Here is an 18,581-nt window from a genome sequence, read left to right as displayed (position 1 = left end):
CTTTGATCCTACTTCAGCCCATTGAATATCATTGAAGTCGGACCAAAGTAGGATCCTTGTCCTAACCACCCGACTTTTGACATCCAACATGTGATTACAGCAGCAGTAAAAGGAATTTATCTCACACTGGGATTGTTTTGATTGGTCAAAGAACAAGTCAGACTATCACAAAGTTGGATCAAAGTTCCTGTTCATGAAAGTCGGATGGATGTAGGACCAATGTAGGACCGATGTTGCAGAGCAAAGTAGGATGAAAGTCGTACTACTGTCGTGTAGTATAGTGTGAACCCAGCCTCAGGGGGATGCGATTTGAGGGATATTTATTTACACCAGGTTACAGTATCCACTATCCACTGTACAATATCCACATACCTTCCCTGAGCAGAAGCCGTATAGCCATTGAAATATTCATACCGGGCGTAGAGGTAAAAGAAACCACAGATGGCTGCAATTCCTGGGTAAAGTTGGAAAATGGGTGCAGATAATCAATTATATGTTATTATTCTTTGCCATGATGTCAGATCAGTTTACAATCAAAATGCTGTAGTATTATGCAGTGTGTTGCAGGTCAGAGTGTGGAACCAGTGACAGCCACGGGGATCTAGGAACTCAACACTCTTGGAAGGGTTTGTTTTTCCCATTAACTTCGGGGAGGCGATTCCCCAAAGCCAGCGCAGTGTTTGCTGGTGGGAAAAGTGAGTATTTTTACTCTTTTGACAGTCATATTTTGCATTACAAACTATTTTAAAGCAACAGGTCACATTAAGACATTAACCACTTGCCGCCCGCCAATGACAGATTTACGTCGGCAAAGTGGTTTCAATATCCTGAGTGGACGTCATATGACGTCCTCGGGATATTGAGCCGCTGCACGCCCCCGGGGGCGCGCATCGCGGCGATCGTTGTTGCCGGGTGTCAGTCTGACACCCCACAACACCGATCTAGGTAAAGAGTCTCTCACGGAGACTCTTTACCACATGATCAGCCGTGTCCAATCACGGCTGATCATGGTGTAAACAGGAAAAGCCGGTTTTCGGCTTTTCCTCACTCGCGTCTGTCAGATGCAAGTAAAGGAGCACCGATCGGCTGCTCCTCTGACAGGGGGGGTTTTTGCTGATCGATTATCAGCACAGCCCCCCCGAGGATGCCTACTGGACCACCAGGGATGCCCACTGGACCACTGTAAAACAGTGTATAAATGGACCCCTGTAAAACAAAGGTATGCCACCCTAGACAACCAGGGATACACAAATAATGGATGCCAATCAGTGCCTGCAATGGATGCCAATCAGTGCCCACAATGGGCATCACTGATTGGCAGGCATTGTTTGGCACTGATTGGCATCCATTAGTACAACACATACTTTAGTGCCACCTGATGTGCCCATCTATGCCCATCCGTGTCACCTATCAGTGCCCATCCATGCCGCCTATCCGTGCCGCCTATCCGTGCCCATTCGTGCCACCTATCCGTGCCCATCTGTGCCACCTATCCGTGCCCATCCGTACTGCCAATCAGTGCCGCATATTAGTGCCCATCAGTGCCCATCAATGCCACCACATCAGTGCCACCTCATCGGTGCCACCTTATCAGTGCCTGTCAGTGCAGTACCATCAGTGCTCATCAGTGAAGGAGAAAACGTACTTATTTACAATTTTTTATAACAGAAACCAAAAAAAAAAAATTTTTCGAAATTTTCGGTCATTTTTGATTTTTTTTTGCAGAAAATAAAAATCGCAGAGGTGATCAAATATCACCAAAAGAAAGCTCTATTTGTGGGTACAAAATGATAAAAATTTAGTTTGGGTACAGTGCAGCACGACTGCGCAATTGTCATTCAAAGTGCAATAGCACTGAAAGCTAAAAATTGGTCTGGGCGGGAGGGTGTATAAGTGCCCTGTATGGAAGTGGTTAACCACTTTCTTACTGGGCACATATACCCCCTTCCTTCCCAGGTGAAATTTCAGCTTCCCTCACTGCGTCGCTTTAACTGACAATTGCGCGGCCGTGCGACATGGCTCCCAAACAAAATTGACGTCCTTTTTTTCCCCACAAATAGAGATTTCTTTAGGTGGTATTTGGTCACCTCTGCAGTTTTTATTTTTGTGCTATTTTTTGCTATAATAAATATCTCATTTTTTTTTTTAAAAAATATTTTTTTCTCAGTTTAGGCCGATACGTATTCTTCTATATATTTTTGGTAAAAAAAAAAAATCGCAATAAGCATATAGTGACTGGTTTGCGCAAAAGTTATAGCGCCTATAAAATAGGGGACATAATTATGATTTTTTTTTTACTAGTAATGGCGGCGATCTGTGATTTTTATTGGGATTGCGACATTATGGCGGACACATCGGACACTTTTGACACATTTTTGGGACCATTCACATTTATACAGCGATCAGTGCTATAAATATGCACGGATTACTGTATAAATGTGACTGGCAGGGAGGGTGTTTAACACTAGGGGGCGAGGAAGGGGTTAAATGTGTACCCTGGGAGTGATTCTTGCTGTGGAGGGAGGGGACTGACTGGGGGAGGTGATCGATCTGTGTCCCTATGTACAAGGGACACAGCATCGGTCTCCTCTCCCTAACAGGACACTAATCTCTGTGTTTACACACAGAGATCCACGGTCCTGCTCAGCTACTGGGCAATCGCGGTAACTTTTAGGCATCTTCTATCCATTTACAAACCCAATTTTCTAAGCCTGTAGACTAACTTACACATTAGACGTGTGGGGGGAACTGTGTCAAACACTTTTGTAAAATCCAACTATACTATACCAATAGCCACTTCTTTGTGTAAGGTTTTGCTTACTTCCTCATAGAAATGAATCAGATTTGTTTGACGTCAGATTTTCATGAATCGATGCTGACAATTGCTAAAAAAATATTGTTTTCTAACAAGAAAAATCTTCTATGTGGTCTTTGATTAACTTATTGCCGACCGCCTCACGCAGATAAACTGCTGCACGACCGGCAGCACAGGGGTTTGTGTGTGTACGCACACAAATTCCTGTGGTATCAAAGGAGAGAAGACAGACTGTGTGTTTCTACAAAGTAGAAACCACAATCTGTCATCTCCTATAGTGAGTCCCCTTCCCTCACAGTTAGAACACACAATAGGAAACAGTTAACCCCTTGATCGCCCCCTAGTGTTAACCCCCTCCCTGCCAGTGACATTTACATAGTAATCGGTGCATATTTATAGCACTGAAAAAAGAAGGTGTATATTGAAGGCCTAGGATACACCACTCAGCGCCAAAAGAAATGTAATAATGTTCCCAAGATTACCTAAATGGTACCCATAAATAAAATAATGTTGAAAACACTCAGTTGTTTTGGCAAACAAACTGGGATTAAAAACATTTATATACACATTTATATATACACATTTAATATATATATACACATTTAAATGTGTATATATACATATATATTAAATGTGTATATATATTTTTAGGGATTTATACTACGATCAAAGATCGTTCTTTGTTATGTGATGTTTTTAGCCATGAGTGTGCATTTTAATTAGTATGCTATTATGTGCTGACTAATATGAACAATGAAATTATATTTAAATATGAGTTGGTTTATGATCTTAATAATGTTTGTTTATAAATTGTATTAGTTTTCTTTCAATGTAGCATTTCTGATATATTGGTTGTTTCTATTATTTTGGTATTGCAGTGAGGCTTTTTGTTCCTCTCCCCCGCTATCAGTATTTGCTCTAACTGTGTCGACGTGCACCTGTCGTCACCCTGAGTGGTCTCTGATTGGCTATGGCAAAGTGGGGTGGGATTATTTAAGCTAGTCTCAGTGTCGTGTGGGCACGCCCTCTGTTGAAGTCAAGATATGATGAAACGCGTCAGCGGTGACACACACACGACGTTACACCGGAAGTGACGCGTGCGCTCTACCGCTGCTGGATCCGGAACAAGGAAGTGATTGCAGTCGCTCCTTGCTACACAGATCTGTATACCGGACGGCTGACACGATGAAGTGCGCCCGATTTGTACTTTCAAAAGCTCTATTGATTGCTATATTATGTACGTATAATCTATGAGGGGATATTTGATGTGAGGGTTTTTTTTATCTAAATAAACGAGATTACGCTATGTGCACTCTCTTTTGTTTATGACCTTTATTGGAGAGCCCATCATCTATTGATCTCCGGGAACAGTGGTGACTGCAGTTTATGGTTCAGAGGAACACTTCTCTTAGAGGCTATTTTTGATTTATAGCTCTTGTGAGTTTGAACCCCTAAAGCCCTGTACACACGATAGTTTTTTCCGCTGAAAACCGACCGTTGGACTGTTTTCATCGGACAAACCGATCGTGTGTGGGCCCCATCGGTTTTATTTCCATCGGTGTAAAAAAAATAGAACGTTTTAAATTTTTCCTATGGATAAAAAACGATAGAAAAATCTTATCGTCTGTATGGAACTCCATCGGTCAAAAATCCACGCATGCTCAGAATCAAGTCGACGCATGCTTGGAAGCATTGAACTTCATTTTTTTCGGCTCGTCGTACTATTGTACGTCACCACGTTTGGACACGATCGGATTTTTGATGGTGTGTAGGCAGACTGATGAAAGTCAGCTTCATCGGGTATCCAACGAAAAAATCCATCGGATTAGATTCCATCAGATATCCAATCATGTGTACAGGGCTTAAGGGGAGTGTCTATCACGTGGTGGAATTGGGGTGATAGGTGGAAGGTGCACACTGCAACTTTATCTAGGCTCACCTGTGGACACTATTCTGAACTACTGTTCATCACTGCTCTCAAAGGCCCGGATTCACAAAGCACTTGCGCCGATGTATCTCCAGATACGCCGCGTAAGTGCAAATATGCGCCGTCGTATCTATGCGCCTGACCCACAAAACTAAGGTACGCCTAAAAACAGGCTTCATTCCACCGACGTAACTTGCCTATGCCGGCGTAGAGTGGGCGCATATTTACGCTGGACGCATGTGGCGCTCCCATAGATTTTTTATTCAAATATGCAAATGAGGGAGATACGGCGATTCACGATCGTACTTGCGCCCGACGCAGGCTACGACTGGTGCGCGTAAGTTGTACGTATGGCGTAAAGTTATGCCCCATAAATGAGGTGTAACTCAGCAGCATCCATGCAAAGGGCTGCACCAGGGAACACAAGCCCGCATATTTTACGTTGGACGTGAATATGACTAGGTGTGGGTTACGTTCACGCCGTAGGCAGTGATCCGGTGTATCTTAGGCAGTTGTTCTGACGTGATTGTGAGCATGCGCACTGGGATGCGCCCACGGGACGACGCATGCGCCGTTTGTTATACGTATCTGTCTGGCGCTCGGCCCATCATTTGCATGGGGTCACGCCTCATTTGCATGGCTCACGCCCACTTCCACCTACGCCGGCTTACGCCTAGGAAACCCAGCGCAGTTTTGGGAGGAAGTGCTTTGTGAATTCCATGCTTGCCTCTCTGCGCTGCGTCGGTGTAGCGTAAAGGAGATACGCTACGGCGGCATAAATGTGCGCCAGTGTCTGTGAATCCGGGCCAAAGACTTTAGTGTGAAGTTGGCCACATGCCACTATTGCTCAACATTAGCACTGTTTTATAGTATTTGACTTCTACAGTTTTTTTGGACTGCTTATGTTTTTATATACTATTTTTATATTTATAGCACTGATCGCTCTGTAAATGGTCCCAAAAATGTGTCAAAAGTGTAAGACCTGTCCGTCGCAATACCGATCACAGATCACTGCCATTACTAGTAAAGAAAAAAACAAATAATAATAAAAACGCCATTTAAATGCCATAAATCTTTCCCATAGTTAGTAGACGCTATAACTTTTGCGCAAACCAATCAATATACGCTTATTGCATTTTTTTTTTTTTAAATATTGGGATATTAACTGTAGCAAAAAGTAAAAGATAATGGGGGTTATTTACTAAAGGCAAATCCATTTTTGCACTACAAGTCGCTGTAGATCTGAGGGGGACATGCAAGGAAAATAAAACAACATTTTAGCTTGCACATGATTGGATAATAAAATCAGCAGAGCTTCCCCTCATTTCAGATCTACCCCTCAGATTTACAGCGACTGCACTTCCAAGTGCACTTTTAGTGCAATTTCAGGTGCAGTTTGCACTTATAGTTCGAAGTGGATTTTTCTTTCGTAAATAACTCTAATTTTTTGTTTATAGCGCAAAAAATAAAAACCACAGAGGTGATAAAATACCACCAAAAGAAAGCTCTATTTGTGGGAAAAAACGGATGTTACTTTTGTTTAGGTACAACATCGCACGACCGCGCAATTGCCGTATTGCAAAAAATAGGATTTTTATAACAGCTTACCTGTAAAATCCTTTTCTTGGAGTACATCACGGGACACAGAGCTGCATATTCATTACTATGTGGGTTATAGAGTCTACCTTCAGGTGATGGACACTGGTGTAATCAATTAAACAGGAAGTTCCCTCCCTATATAACCCCTCCCCTACTGGGAGTACCTCAGTTTTTGTAGCAAAGCAATAAGTGTCCCAATATCCCCAAACAAGAGGGGTGGGAGCTCTGTGTCCCGTGATGTACTCCAAGAAAAGGATTTTACAGGTAAGCTGTTATAAAAATCCTATTTTCTTTATCGTACATCACGGGACACAGAGCTGCATATTCATTACTATGTGGGATGTCCCAAAGCAATGCTTACTGAGGGGAGGGAGACACCAACAACGCAGACTGCCATCAGACGTGAGGACCTATAATGCTGCCTGCAGCATACTGCGCCAAAAAGCTGCATCCTCTTGCCGTCTTATGTTCACCTGATAGGAGTTAGTGAACGTAAGCACAGATGACCAAGTTGCGGCCTTGAAAATCTGCGTCATAAAGGCTTGGAAATGCATTGCGCATAAAGCGCTTACCATCCTGGTAGGGAGCACCCCCACAAAAAAACAGGGGGAATCCTACTCTAACCACAAGCCTGAATAATAACCTGATGAATCAACCTTAAAAACAGTTGATTTTAGACGCTGCCTGATCTTTCCTGGGGCCTCCTGGTAGCGCAACAACATCAGTTTTCCGTATCGGAGCAGCCGCTTCAGATAGGCCTAGACCCTTCTTACTCCAACGAGAGAGAGAGTGTAACCATTTTAATAGCTGACCTGAACACTGCCTGCCCATCTAGGGTCTTCTGGCAGCCCAATAAAAACGTCAGCTTTCTATATCTCAAACCTTCAGATAGGTATTTAACTGCTCTCATCTCAATTGAGAGAAAAGCAATAACCTTTCCTTCCGTGAAACAAGGTTTTGAAAAAAAGGGAAGGTAAGAATATCTAGATTCAAATGAATACTAGATCCTTCTAGTAAATAAGGTTGGGTGAGGATGAAAATCACTCTACTTGTAAGAATAATTGAGTATGGCTCTATACCAAGAAAGTTGCCAATACTGAAACTCTTGGAGGCTACCACAACCAAGAACACCAATTCCCTTGTTAAAGGATGAAGGGAAATATGGTGCATCGGCCCAAGGAGCTGACCCTGTAAGCCGACAAAACTAGAGCCAATCCTCCGAGCACAAGGGCGACCTAACTGGTGGACTTATACAAGGGGTGACGTGCATAACAGCCCGGACCAAAGAGTGTGAAGTAATCGACCTTTGGAAGCAAGGCCGAGATCGGATCCTTGATATAACTTAAGGCTAGCTCCGTCTCCTTTCCAAATGTAGGAAGGCAGGAATTTTACCTTTGACAAACTTCCACGGATGCCACCATCTGGTTTCACACCAGGAACATGGGCCTTCCAGACCGTAGGCTATCTGGTCCTGGAGGCCAGCTCTCTTGTATGAATCAATGGAATTGCCGCTGATTCTGAAAGCCCCGATCCTCGAGAATGTGGTCTATAATAGCCAGACCATTAATTCACCTGTTGCAAGGCAGAATGTAATACCCCCTGCAAAGTAGGCCTGGACAAGATGTAAGGGACTGTGGGTCCTCTACTACCCCCTTACTGTTCCTGCACCGAGAGGTCGTCAGGGTTATGCCGGAGTAATCAGGCCAGCTTCCGTTCTCCTCTAAATGTTGCATAGAAGCCACAAAAGTCGCGGCACTGGGGGGAGAGACACAACCAGTGACAACTGGTCCCCCCCCTCGGATTAAAAACACATCTGCCCCGCATGCGGGTGGATCCTTTATCCTTGACCCCAAGCTGTTCAATCTCTTGTTGAGCCTGGACGCCAATACATCTTATGTACAGGGTACTATTTCTGTGACATTTGGTCAGGAAAACAGTCGGGGTGTAGAGGTCATTCTCCCGGAGACACTTGTTGACGGCTCCAGCGAATCGCCTGCCAATTCTGCATTTCATGAAATGACGAATGCCAATAGGCAAGGCACAAGCTCCTCCTTGGTAAATTAAGTAAATCACTAGTATGGCATAGTCTGATTGTACTCTGACAGAACCAACCTGCCACCTGAACGTTCAGGCCCCTAAGCCAGATGCTCCATCGGTAGCTCTAGCTGACAGATAAGGCTCCCTTGGAGCTTGACTACTTCCCCTGGGCCATGGTCTCTTCCTGACCTGGCAAACCCTTTTAGTTAAGAATCACCAAGAGGAATTCCAGCATATCTCTGGGACCGGGTTCTTTGGATAATGCTAGGTCAAGATCCACTCTTTCTAGGCCGACAAAATACTGTTTATAACAGCCCTGAATAAAAGTTAGTATAGGGAACTGTCTTGAATGAAGCCAGCATCTTCCCTAGTGCCTTAATCAAAAGGCCAAAAGTAAGGAACTGTTCCTTGCCGTGACCACATAGACCAGTTTTCTTATAGCGATGGTCTTGTCTGAGGCCAAAAAAAAACTCTCCTTTTTGGACTGTGCCAAACATACCCAGCTTCTTGTCAAATGAAAGAATGTATCTTTAGAGTTCCAGATACTTGACCATGCTGGACACCCTTAGGTCCAGCCATGCTACTGACTGACCCAACAGCAGGAGTTTGCTTCGGTATGCCATTACTGCTATACCCTGGGCCTACAGACCTGCTAGAGGCGGGCCCTAGCACCCTGACAACCCAGGCACGGAGGCTAACCCAAAAGGGCAAGACCACCAACTGGAGATAGTGCTGTTCCCCTGCGAAACGCAGACAACCTCTGCAGACCCAAGTAAATAAACACATATGCAACTGGCTCCCCATGTGTGTATGTGGCAAGTGTTAAAGCCATATGCCTCAATGGAAGTGTGTGTACATGGCAGCGTGTGTTCCTGGAAGCATGAATTCATATAAATATGTTTTAAGAAAAACATGCATATAGCATGTGTGCTCTGGAACAAGCATCTTGCAAGCAAGCATGCGATATAAACGTGTTATGCAACAATGTGCAACATGAACCCATGCAGACACGTATTTCTATGCAAACACAAGGAATCCTGTATTGCTTAATTAGGCCGCCATGTACAACTTTAAAGTAATCATGCATCCTTATGCGATTCAGCATCTTCCATGCGATCAACATCTTATGCATTTTAAGCACTACTGTGCGGACAAGAACCCTTGTGTGACCAAGGACTCTTGTGTGACCAAGCACCCCTGTGCGATCCAGCATCCTTATGCACTCAAGCATCTTAATGCGACTTTAGGCATTTCTGTGAAACAAGCCTCTCTATGTGATCAAGTATCCTTGGGTAATCCAGGACGCTGTTGATCCGACAACCATGTGTGATCCAGCTTATTTTTGCATTCAAGCATCTTTAAGCGATCTTTAGGCATTCTTGTAGAAACAAGCCTCTCTGTGTGACCAAAATATCCTCGAGTAATCAAGGACTTGGGTGATCGGGTAATCATGTGTGATTCAGCATTTTTATGCCTTCAAGCCTCTTTATGCGATTCTAGGCATTTCTGTGGAAACAAGCCTCTTTCTGTGACCAAATATCCTTGGGGAATCAAGGGCTTGGGTGATCAGGTAATCATGTGTGATTCCAGCATTTTTATGCCTTCGAGCCTCTTTATGCGATTCTAGGCATTTCTGTGGAAACAAGCCTCTTTGTGTGACCAAATATCCTTGGGGAATCAAGGACTTGGGTGATCAGGTAATCATGTGTGATTCCAGCATTTTTATGCATACAAGCATCTTTATGCAAACTTAGGCACTTCTGTGGAAACAAGCCTCTCTGTGTGACCAAATATCCTTGGGTAATCCAGGACGCAGATGATCAGGTAACCATGTGTGATGCAGCATCTTTTTTGCATCCAAGCAACTTTATGCGATTTTAGGCATTTCTGTGGAAACAAACCACTTCTGTGTGACCAAACATCCTTGGGTAATCAAGGATTTGGGTGATCAGGTAACCATGTGTGTGTGATCCAGCATTTTTATACATACAAACGTCTTTATGCGATTTTAGGCCTTTCTGTGGAAACAAGTCTCTCTGTGTGACCCAATATCCTTGGGTAATCCAGGACTTGAGTGATCAGGTAACTAGCATCTTTATGCACTCAAGCATTTCTATGCAACTCTAACAAACATGCAACACCATACAGACAGAAACATGTATCCTTATGCGATCCACAATAAAACATGCTTTGTTACTTGTTTTTATCCCACATGCATTCCAAACTCATGTATCTTATGCAACATGCGGACTGGTAAAAAGGAAGTTATCCTCTGTAGATGTGCGTTTCCTCAATTAAGAGACGTTAGCAATGTGTACCAGCAACTGTGCATCCCTCAGATGTGCATTTGGTTAGCCTGAAGCCGACACCAGGCTGAGGACCATATGGAGGTCTTACTAGCCACCTATAGGAAAACCTCTCTTTACACTCTAAGGAGAAGATAGAGGCTTTGGCCGAGTAGGCAGAGGGAAATTATATGCAGCATGAATCTCTGAAAAGACTGCAGGTGCAATCAGAACCTGTAGGGCTATTGATAGCTTCTCCTCGTTAGGCTGCAGCTCCTGTCTCCTGTCCTCTGACAGTGAACCTTCATCCCCAGCTCTTCTAATCCCTTTGTTTAAGGATTAAAGCAGGAAAAGGGACACACCCTGCTTTTTTTTTTTTTTTTGCTTCTTGTGAGGATGCTGCGAACATAGCAGTTAACCTCTTGTAGGACAACAAATGTGATGCAAAAAACAAAACACATGCAGAGTGGTTGCAATGTTGGGGGAGGCTGCATTGATTGCCTGACAGGTCTGATGGCTCAATCTGTGAGCTGTCTCTACAGGGGAGAATAAGGGGCCACCAGGTTCAGGTGGCAATTCCTTTTTATATTCCTACCCCTGACCTTATTCAATGGGGAGACCAAAGTCCTAAGCTAAAAGCAGAGGAGCTTAACCCAGGTGCATCAACAGCTGAACATAGTCTGGCAGCAACAATGCCTGCTAATCTGCACAGCTAGATGCGGAGTAGGCGTCTTAGATGAATCTGTATCCAACTCACACAAGGTGCTTGCGTTTGTGTCCCCCTAGCTTTACAGAGCTCTGACGTCTGGGCCTTTTTGAAGAGCCCTCTCTGCGACTGCACTGAGCCGGTGAGCACGTGCGACATGGTAGAGCCTGAAGCTGAGGAAGTGGGACGCACAATAGACCAGCTAACACTTAAGCTTCCGTCTTTGGAAAGCATGGTAAGCGAAAACATCAGGCATGTCTTTTACTGCCCATAGTAGTGGAAAAACAGATAAGACTTGCAGCTACTCATGGAAGACAATGCTTTGCATAGGATTAAGGGCATTTTTTTTTTTTTTTTTTTTTTATGTACCAGCCCCTTCAAGGGGAGATATATGGGTACTACAGCCATCCTGTCTGAACAGACATAGTGGCCCAGGCTACATGCCGGCTAGGGGAGGTATATGGGTGCCCTGAGCCATCCCGTCTCAAAAGACATTGTGGTTTACATTGCCCATGCATAAAAACATAATATAGGCGAGACCCATAGTCCCCTACAGAAGACCTACTGTCGAACCAAGTCCCGTAGGTCCCTCTCTTACCTTTCCACGCTGCAGGGTATTGCCAAGCAAGAGGCCCAATCTTCCCCCTTCACCGTGGGTATAGTCCTAGACCTTCAGGGACCGGGGTCCATGGCAGGAACACCACACCCCTGGACCTATATAGCACCCTGGCAGCAGAAAAAACATTTGGTCCTTAGAAGGCACAAAGTTCTGGAACCCAGGATCCAGCCCTCCGCAGAGAGGCATTATAGGCTAAACCTCGTTCTTCGTACCGAGGCCCGGGTACCGTCCACTTTGGCTATGAAGCACCTTGGACGGATCCGGATTTATGGAGGCTTTTTACATCCAGCATGGATCCCTCCAGTGGAGCTCCTAAGAGCACATGTTAACTCGTGACCAACACCTTAGACACTGATGAAAAAACTGAGGTACTCCCAGTAGGGGAGGGGTTATATAGGGAGGGAACTTCCTGTTTAATTGATTACACCAGTGTCCATCACCTGAAGGTAGACTCTATAACCCACATAGTAATGAATATGCAGCTCTGTGTCCCGTGATGTACGATAAAGAAAAAGGCCCAGTCATTGAGCAGCCAAATCTTCCAGGGCTGAAGTGGTTAACAAATTCATAAGATAGAGCCGGAAACTTCAATAGTCCTTAATCCATTTTATTAACACATAAAAAAAAAAAAATTACAATACAAACGGTCTCTCTCGTATCGGCTAATAAGCCGTGGGCTAGATTCAGGTAGAGGCGCGCATAGTTACGGCGGCGCAGCGTATCGTATTTACGCTACGCCGACGCAACTTACAGGAGCAAGTGCAGTATTCACAAAGCACTTGCTCCGTAACTTGCGGCGGCCTAGCGTAAATGGGGCCAGCGTAAGCGCGCGTAATTCAAATGTGGAAGGGGGGGCGTGTTTTATGTAAATCTATGATGACCTGACATGATTGCGCCGTCCGTGTACATATCCCAGTGTGCATTGCTCCCAAGTACGGCGCAACAATGTATTGGTTTCGACGTGAACTTAAATTACGTCCAGCCCTATTCGCAAACAATGTAAAAAATTCAAATTTCGAAGCGGGAACGACGTCCATACTTAACATTGGCTGCGCCACCTAATAGCAGGAGCAACGTTATGCTGAAAAAGCCTTACGCAAACGACGTAAAAAACTACCACCGGGCGCACGTACATTTGTGAATCGGCGTAACTAGGTAATTTGCATACTCTACGCCGAAAACGACGGAAGCGCCACCTAGCGGCCAGCGTGAGAATGCACCCTAAGATACGACGGCGTAAGAGAATTACACCAGTCAGATCTTAGGCTAATGTCGGCGTATCTAGCTTTCTGAATACAGAAAGTAGATACGCCGGCGCAGCTTTGAATTTACGCGGCGTATCTATAGATACGCCGGCGTAATTCTTTGCTGAATCTGGCCCCTTGTTTACAGCACCTTTGATTAAACTTCCAAGTATCTTCCCGACTGTAGAAGTTAAACTAACTGGTCTGTAGCTGCTTGGTAAAGATCTTGATCTCTTACACCAATCCATTGGTACTATACCAGTCATTAAAGCGTATCTATAGATTAGAAACAACGGCTTTGAAATAACAGAGCTTAGCACTTTAAGGACAAGTGGGAATAAGAGAATGATGGCGAACTTTGGCACCCAGGATGTTTTGGAATTACATTTCCCATGATGCTTATGCACTCTGGAGTGTAGTTGAGCAACATGGGTAATGTAATTCCAAAACATCTGGGGTGCCAAGGTTCGCCATCACTGGTATAAGACATCTGGTCCAGGTGTTGTATCTACCTTTATTTTGTGCAAATGCTTCTGGATCTTGTCAATTTTGAGCCATTTTGGATCGATTCTAACCCCATTATTGACCTGACACCCCTTCCCACATTTTCCTTCGTATACACAGAGATGAGGAAGGTATTTAATAAATTTGCCTTTGCCAGTGTACGTTCATTGTAAATAAAGATAAAACAGAACCTACCTACTTACCTTGATGGAAAAAGATTCCAGCAACCCATAGGACAGAGAGGAAGACCGGAAAATATTCAGAGCAGTTCAGCCTGTGGGAAAATAAAGATACTTGTAACGGTTGTGCGCATTGAGTCCATGAAAAGCTGTATGTAACATCCATTTTGTCAGGTTTCATGCATGTTTGTCATAATAGCAATGATCTTACCTCCCCCTCCCTCCTCCTTTAATTCATGGAATCCATAGGCTCAACTTTTACCACAATTGAAAAGAGCCTGTTATTTCGTAAAAAGCAGTCAAGCTTTTTGCGACCTCCCGAAGACCTCTGCCCAATTCACAACTTAAAGCTGACCTTAAAGGGGTTGTAAAGGTAATTTATTTTTATTTTTTTAAATAACAAACATGTTTTACTTACCTCCACTATGCAGCTCGTTTTGCACAGAGTGGCCCCAAACCTGGTCTTCTGGGGTCTCTTGGCTCCTCCTCGCAAGAACTAACCCCTTTCATGCGAGCGAGCTCCCATGGGGGTTAGTTCTTGCGGGCTCGCTCCTGTGATACAGCCGGCGGCCATAGCCTTACTGAACCCTGCTAAAACCAAGGGCACGGCAAATATTCTTACTTTTCAACTCTTTTTTTTTATTTCCTGTTGCTTTATTGTGTGTAAAGAAAAGGGCCATGATACCCTCATAAACCCAGTGACATCCCATGGCCACACCTCAGACGCTTAATTGGCCAAATGGCCTCTGTCAACACCCCTTTGTTCCCAGAGAAAAGGGGAATGCCAACACAGTTTGACATTTACAAGGAACATCTGTCAAGTTTGAGAACCAACACCTTACTCATTAAGGCCCCTTTCACACTGGGGTGGTTTGCAGGCGCTATTGCGCTAAAAATAGCGGCTGCAAACCGACCCTAAACAGCGGCTGCTGTTTCTTCAGTGCTAAAGCCCAAGGGCTTTTTTATACTGGAACGATGCGCTAGCAGGACCGCTCCAAAGGTGTGTTTACCGCTCCTCCGCCGCTTCTTCCCATTGAAAGCAATGGGAAACTGCGGCTATGACAGAGGCGCATTGCCGGCGGTATTAACCCTTTTTCGGCCGCTAGCAGGGGTTAAAACCGCACCGCTAGCGGCCAAATACCACCGCAATTCTGACGGTATAGCGCCGCTAAAAATAGCGCCGCTATACCGCCACTGCACCTCCCGCTCCAGTGTGAAAGGGGCCTTACTGAACTCTGCTAAAACCAAGGACACTGCAAGTATTCTTACTTGTTCAACTCTTTTTTTATTTACTGTTGCTTTATTGTCTCTTTCAGGGTCATCTTAATAGAATTATGCACTCCTGGGCAAAGTACTACACTGGGGCCCCTACAAGCCTGCCCCAATTTTTGCACCTAATCTACAAAATAATCCCAGGTTTACACCGAGGGTGGGTTAGAAAATGAGGGGAGTTCAGCTCAAACCAATATTTCAGCCCGACTTTGGGAACGATTTGACAAACATCTGTGCGGGTTCATGCACAGATGTCTGTTGAAATCGTCCCCAAAATGAGTGCAGAAACTACTTTTGGAAATCAATGCAGCTCCGCAAAGTCCGCGTCGCACCGATTTGGACAGTGCCATTGCTGGCAATAGGCTCCGATTTGGCATGCGGTTTGACATGTCAAATCACATTTCAAAGTGGCCCAAATGTCGCCACTGTGCCCATCAATTGTCGCCACTGTGCCATGCCATTGTCGCCACTCTGCCCATCAATTGTCGCCACTGTGCCATGCCATTGTCGCCACTGTGCCCATCAATTGTCACCAGTTTGCCCCTAAAATGTCGCCAGATTGCACCGCACTACCCCCCCCCCCCCCCCCCCCCCCCCCCCGCCTGGCACTTTCCTTTCTCGGTCAGCCATCCTCGGATCCTCCTCCGGTTTGACATGTCAAATCACATTTCAAAGTGCCCCAATTTGAACGGCCCAAATGCAGCCACTGTGCCCATCAATTGTCGCCACTGTGCCATGCCATCAAATGCAGCCACTGTGCCATCAATTGTCGCCACTGTGCCATGCCATCAATTGTCGCCATTTTCGCCACTGTGCCCATCAATTGTCGCCACTGTGCCATGACATTGTCGCCACTGTGCCCATCAATTGTCACCAGTTTGCCCCTAAAATGCCGCCAGATTGCCCCCACCCCCCCCCCCCCCCGCCTGGCACTTTCCTTTCTCGGTCAGCCATCCTCGGATCCTCCTCCACGATCCCTCAATGTAGTCCCGCCCTCGATGCCGCTACAGCTAATCAGGTTACCGGTAACCAGATCCGGTGAACCTGATTGGCTGAGATGCGTGTCAGTGTTAACCAAGGAATGCATGTCCCGTGCGTTCCCTGGTTATCTATTTGGAAGCCGATTACAGCCCTCAGGCTGTAATCGGAAAGCCTATCAGAGCAAGCTCTAAATGTATGTAATGACAAGGGGTGCTGGGGTGTATTGGAGGGTCTATTAATGACGGCTGCTGGGTGATCTATTTTTACAGGGGGAGGGTCTATTGTTGCTGGGGAGGTCAGTTGTCGTTGGTAGGGAATCTATTGTGGCTGGGGGGCTCTTATACTACTGGAAGACAATCGTTGCTGGGAGACATCAACTGTTGAGGGAGGGGTCTATTGTTGCTAGCTGTTCAGTCTTTTGTTGCTGGCTACAGGGGATCTATTTTACTTCCTATCATATATAAATTACTTAGCACCACAAATTGATACTTGGCTCTGTATCCATTACTGATAGGTGGGTAGTGAGTGGAACCAAGGAATGGTGCTCGTAGGTGGGTAGGGAGTGGAACCAAGGACTTATAAGATGATTCATGTAGCATTTACATTCTGGAATCAATCTGCCCTTAGCTCAGGCATACAGACAGGAGGAGGGTGTGCTCAGCTGAGAAAGCTCCTCCTCTTCTCCTTCAGATGAAAGAAAAAAATTCCCATAAGTTCTCCTGAGATATATGAAATCATTTTGGCCTAGGCCATAAAACAGGAAGCAACTGAATTGTTTAAAACAAGTAAATATAATATATACCTTCCTAACTATTTACTAATGCGAGCAGCATAAGGATTAAAAATAGTTCATGTTGATGGAGAGAGTAACATTCTGCTTCAATGAAAGGGTTAAATGCTCATTTATGCTTATATTATCAGTAAAAAGGGACTATTATTTACCTAGTTCCTTGCTTCTGCAGGCACGCCCCATGCATTGTGAATGCCCCCCCTGTAGCCTTTCTTCTGCAGCCATCATCAAGTACAATGCAGGGCCAATGAATGAATGAATGAATGAAAAACTTATATAGCGCGGCACATGCGAACTGAATCGCCTCTGGGCGCTTGATGTTTCGTGTCTCATGACATCAAAAGAGCAGAGTTTTAATCTGTCTTCTGAAGGTCAGGTGGTTTACCTCCAACCGAACGCTGGTTGGTAAAGCTTTCCATAGTCTCGGACCTTGAAAAGCGAACCTTCTTTCTCCTTTGGACTTGTATTTGGTTTTTGGCACCTTGACCAGATTTTGGTCAGAGGATCGCAGAACGCGATTAGAATTGTGAGGTTCTATCTTGTCGCAAAGATATTGCGGCGCCTTCCCATGGATGCACTTATGTGTCAGGCAGAGTGCTTTAAATACAATTCTGTCTTTTACTGGCAACCAGTGAAGGGTTCTCAGCGAAGGTGAGATTGATTCCCATGTCCTTTTCCCAGTCACCAGTCTGGCGGCCGTATTCTGTACGACTTGCAGACGAGCGATTTGGTACTTTGGGAGCCCGAGGTAAAGGGCATTTGCATAGTCCAGTCTGGAATTCACGATTGTTCCCACCACGACTGCTACGTCTTCTTTGGGGATAAATGGAATAAGTCTGCGTAGTAGGCGCAACAAATGGTGCGATCCGCTGACTACTGACCCTATTTGTGCGTCCATTGTCATGAAGGTGTCAAAAATGACTCCTAGACTTTTGACTTTGGAGCTAGGGGTGATGCTTTGGCCCAGAATGGGCGGCGGTGTCCAGGTTGTTGCCAGTTGACTCTTTCGGCTGGCGTGAAACATAAGAAGTTCTGTTTTGGAACTGTTGAGTTTAAGATAACTCTTAGTCATCCAGTTTTCTATCGAAGAGAGACATTTCTCTAAACTGAGATGATGATCCTTTTTGTTGCAGATGCGAAAATACAATTGCGTATCGTCTGCATAAGAGTGATAAAGTAGTTCTTGGCTACTGATAATATCAAAGAGAGGGCGAAGATAGATGTTGAGCAGTACCGGTGACAGGGGGGATCCTTGGGGGACTCCACATGGCACCGTGCGTTTTTTCGACGTGAAAGATCCCAGTTTCACTGTTTGTGATCGGTTTTCAAGAAAGGAGGAAAACCATAGTAAATCACCTTCTGCGATTCTGGCTACCTCGGCCAGTCGCATCAGTAACATTTTGTGGTCTACTGTGTCAAAGGCTGCGCTTAGGTCCAGCAGAACCAGGAGACAGGATTCTCCCTCGTCTGCGGCCTCGAGGGCATCGTCCCATATTTTGAGTAAGGCCGTTTCTGTCCCGTGTCCGGGACGGAAACCTGATTGAAATGGATCGAGTAGATTGTTTATGTGTGAGAATGGTAAGGAACAACCCACAAGCTGGAGCGTCTTGGAAAAGAGTAGAG

At 45.1% G+C, this 18,581-nt stretch overlaps 1 protein-coding gene across 1 annotated transcript in view; it reads right to left on the bottom strand.

The window, feature by feature from the left end:
- Window positions 1-18,581, bottom strand: part of LOC120932530 (leukotriene C4 synthase-like) — a 56,934-nt gene that overhangs the window by 10,005 nt on the left and 28,348 nt on the right. Inside the window, exons 3-4 of the mRNA XM_040344983.1 lie at window positions 13,940-14,010; window positions 373-454 (exon numbers count right to left, since the gene is read on the bottom strand). Coding sequence (XP_040200917.1) covers window positions 373-454; window positions 13,940-14,010 — 153 coding nt within the window. The remainder of the gene's footprint in view (window positions 1-372; window positions 455-13,939; window positions 14,011-18,581) is intronic.

The sequence above is a fragment of the Rana temporaria genome, chromosome 3 (assembly GCF_905171775.1).
Source record: "Rana temporaria chromosome 3, aRanTem1.1, whole genome shotgun sequence".
Taxonomy (NCBI): Eukaryota; Metazoa; Chordata; class Amphibia; order Anura; family Ranidae; genus Rana; species Rana temporaria.
The sequence above is the reverse complement of the archived record's forward strand: the minus strand, read 5'-3'. Positions and strand labels throughout refer to the sequence as shown.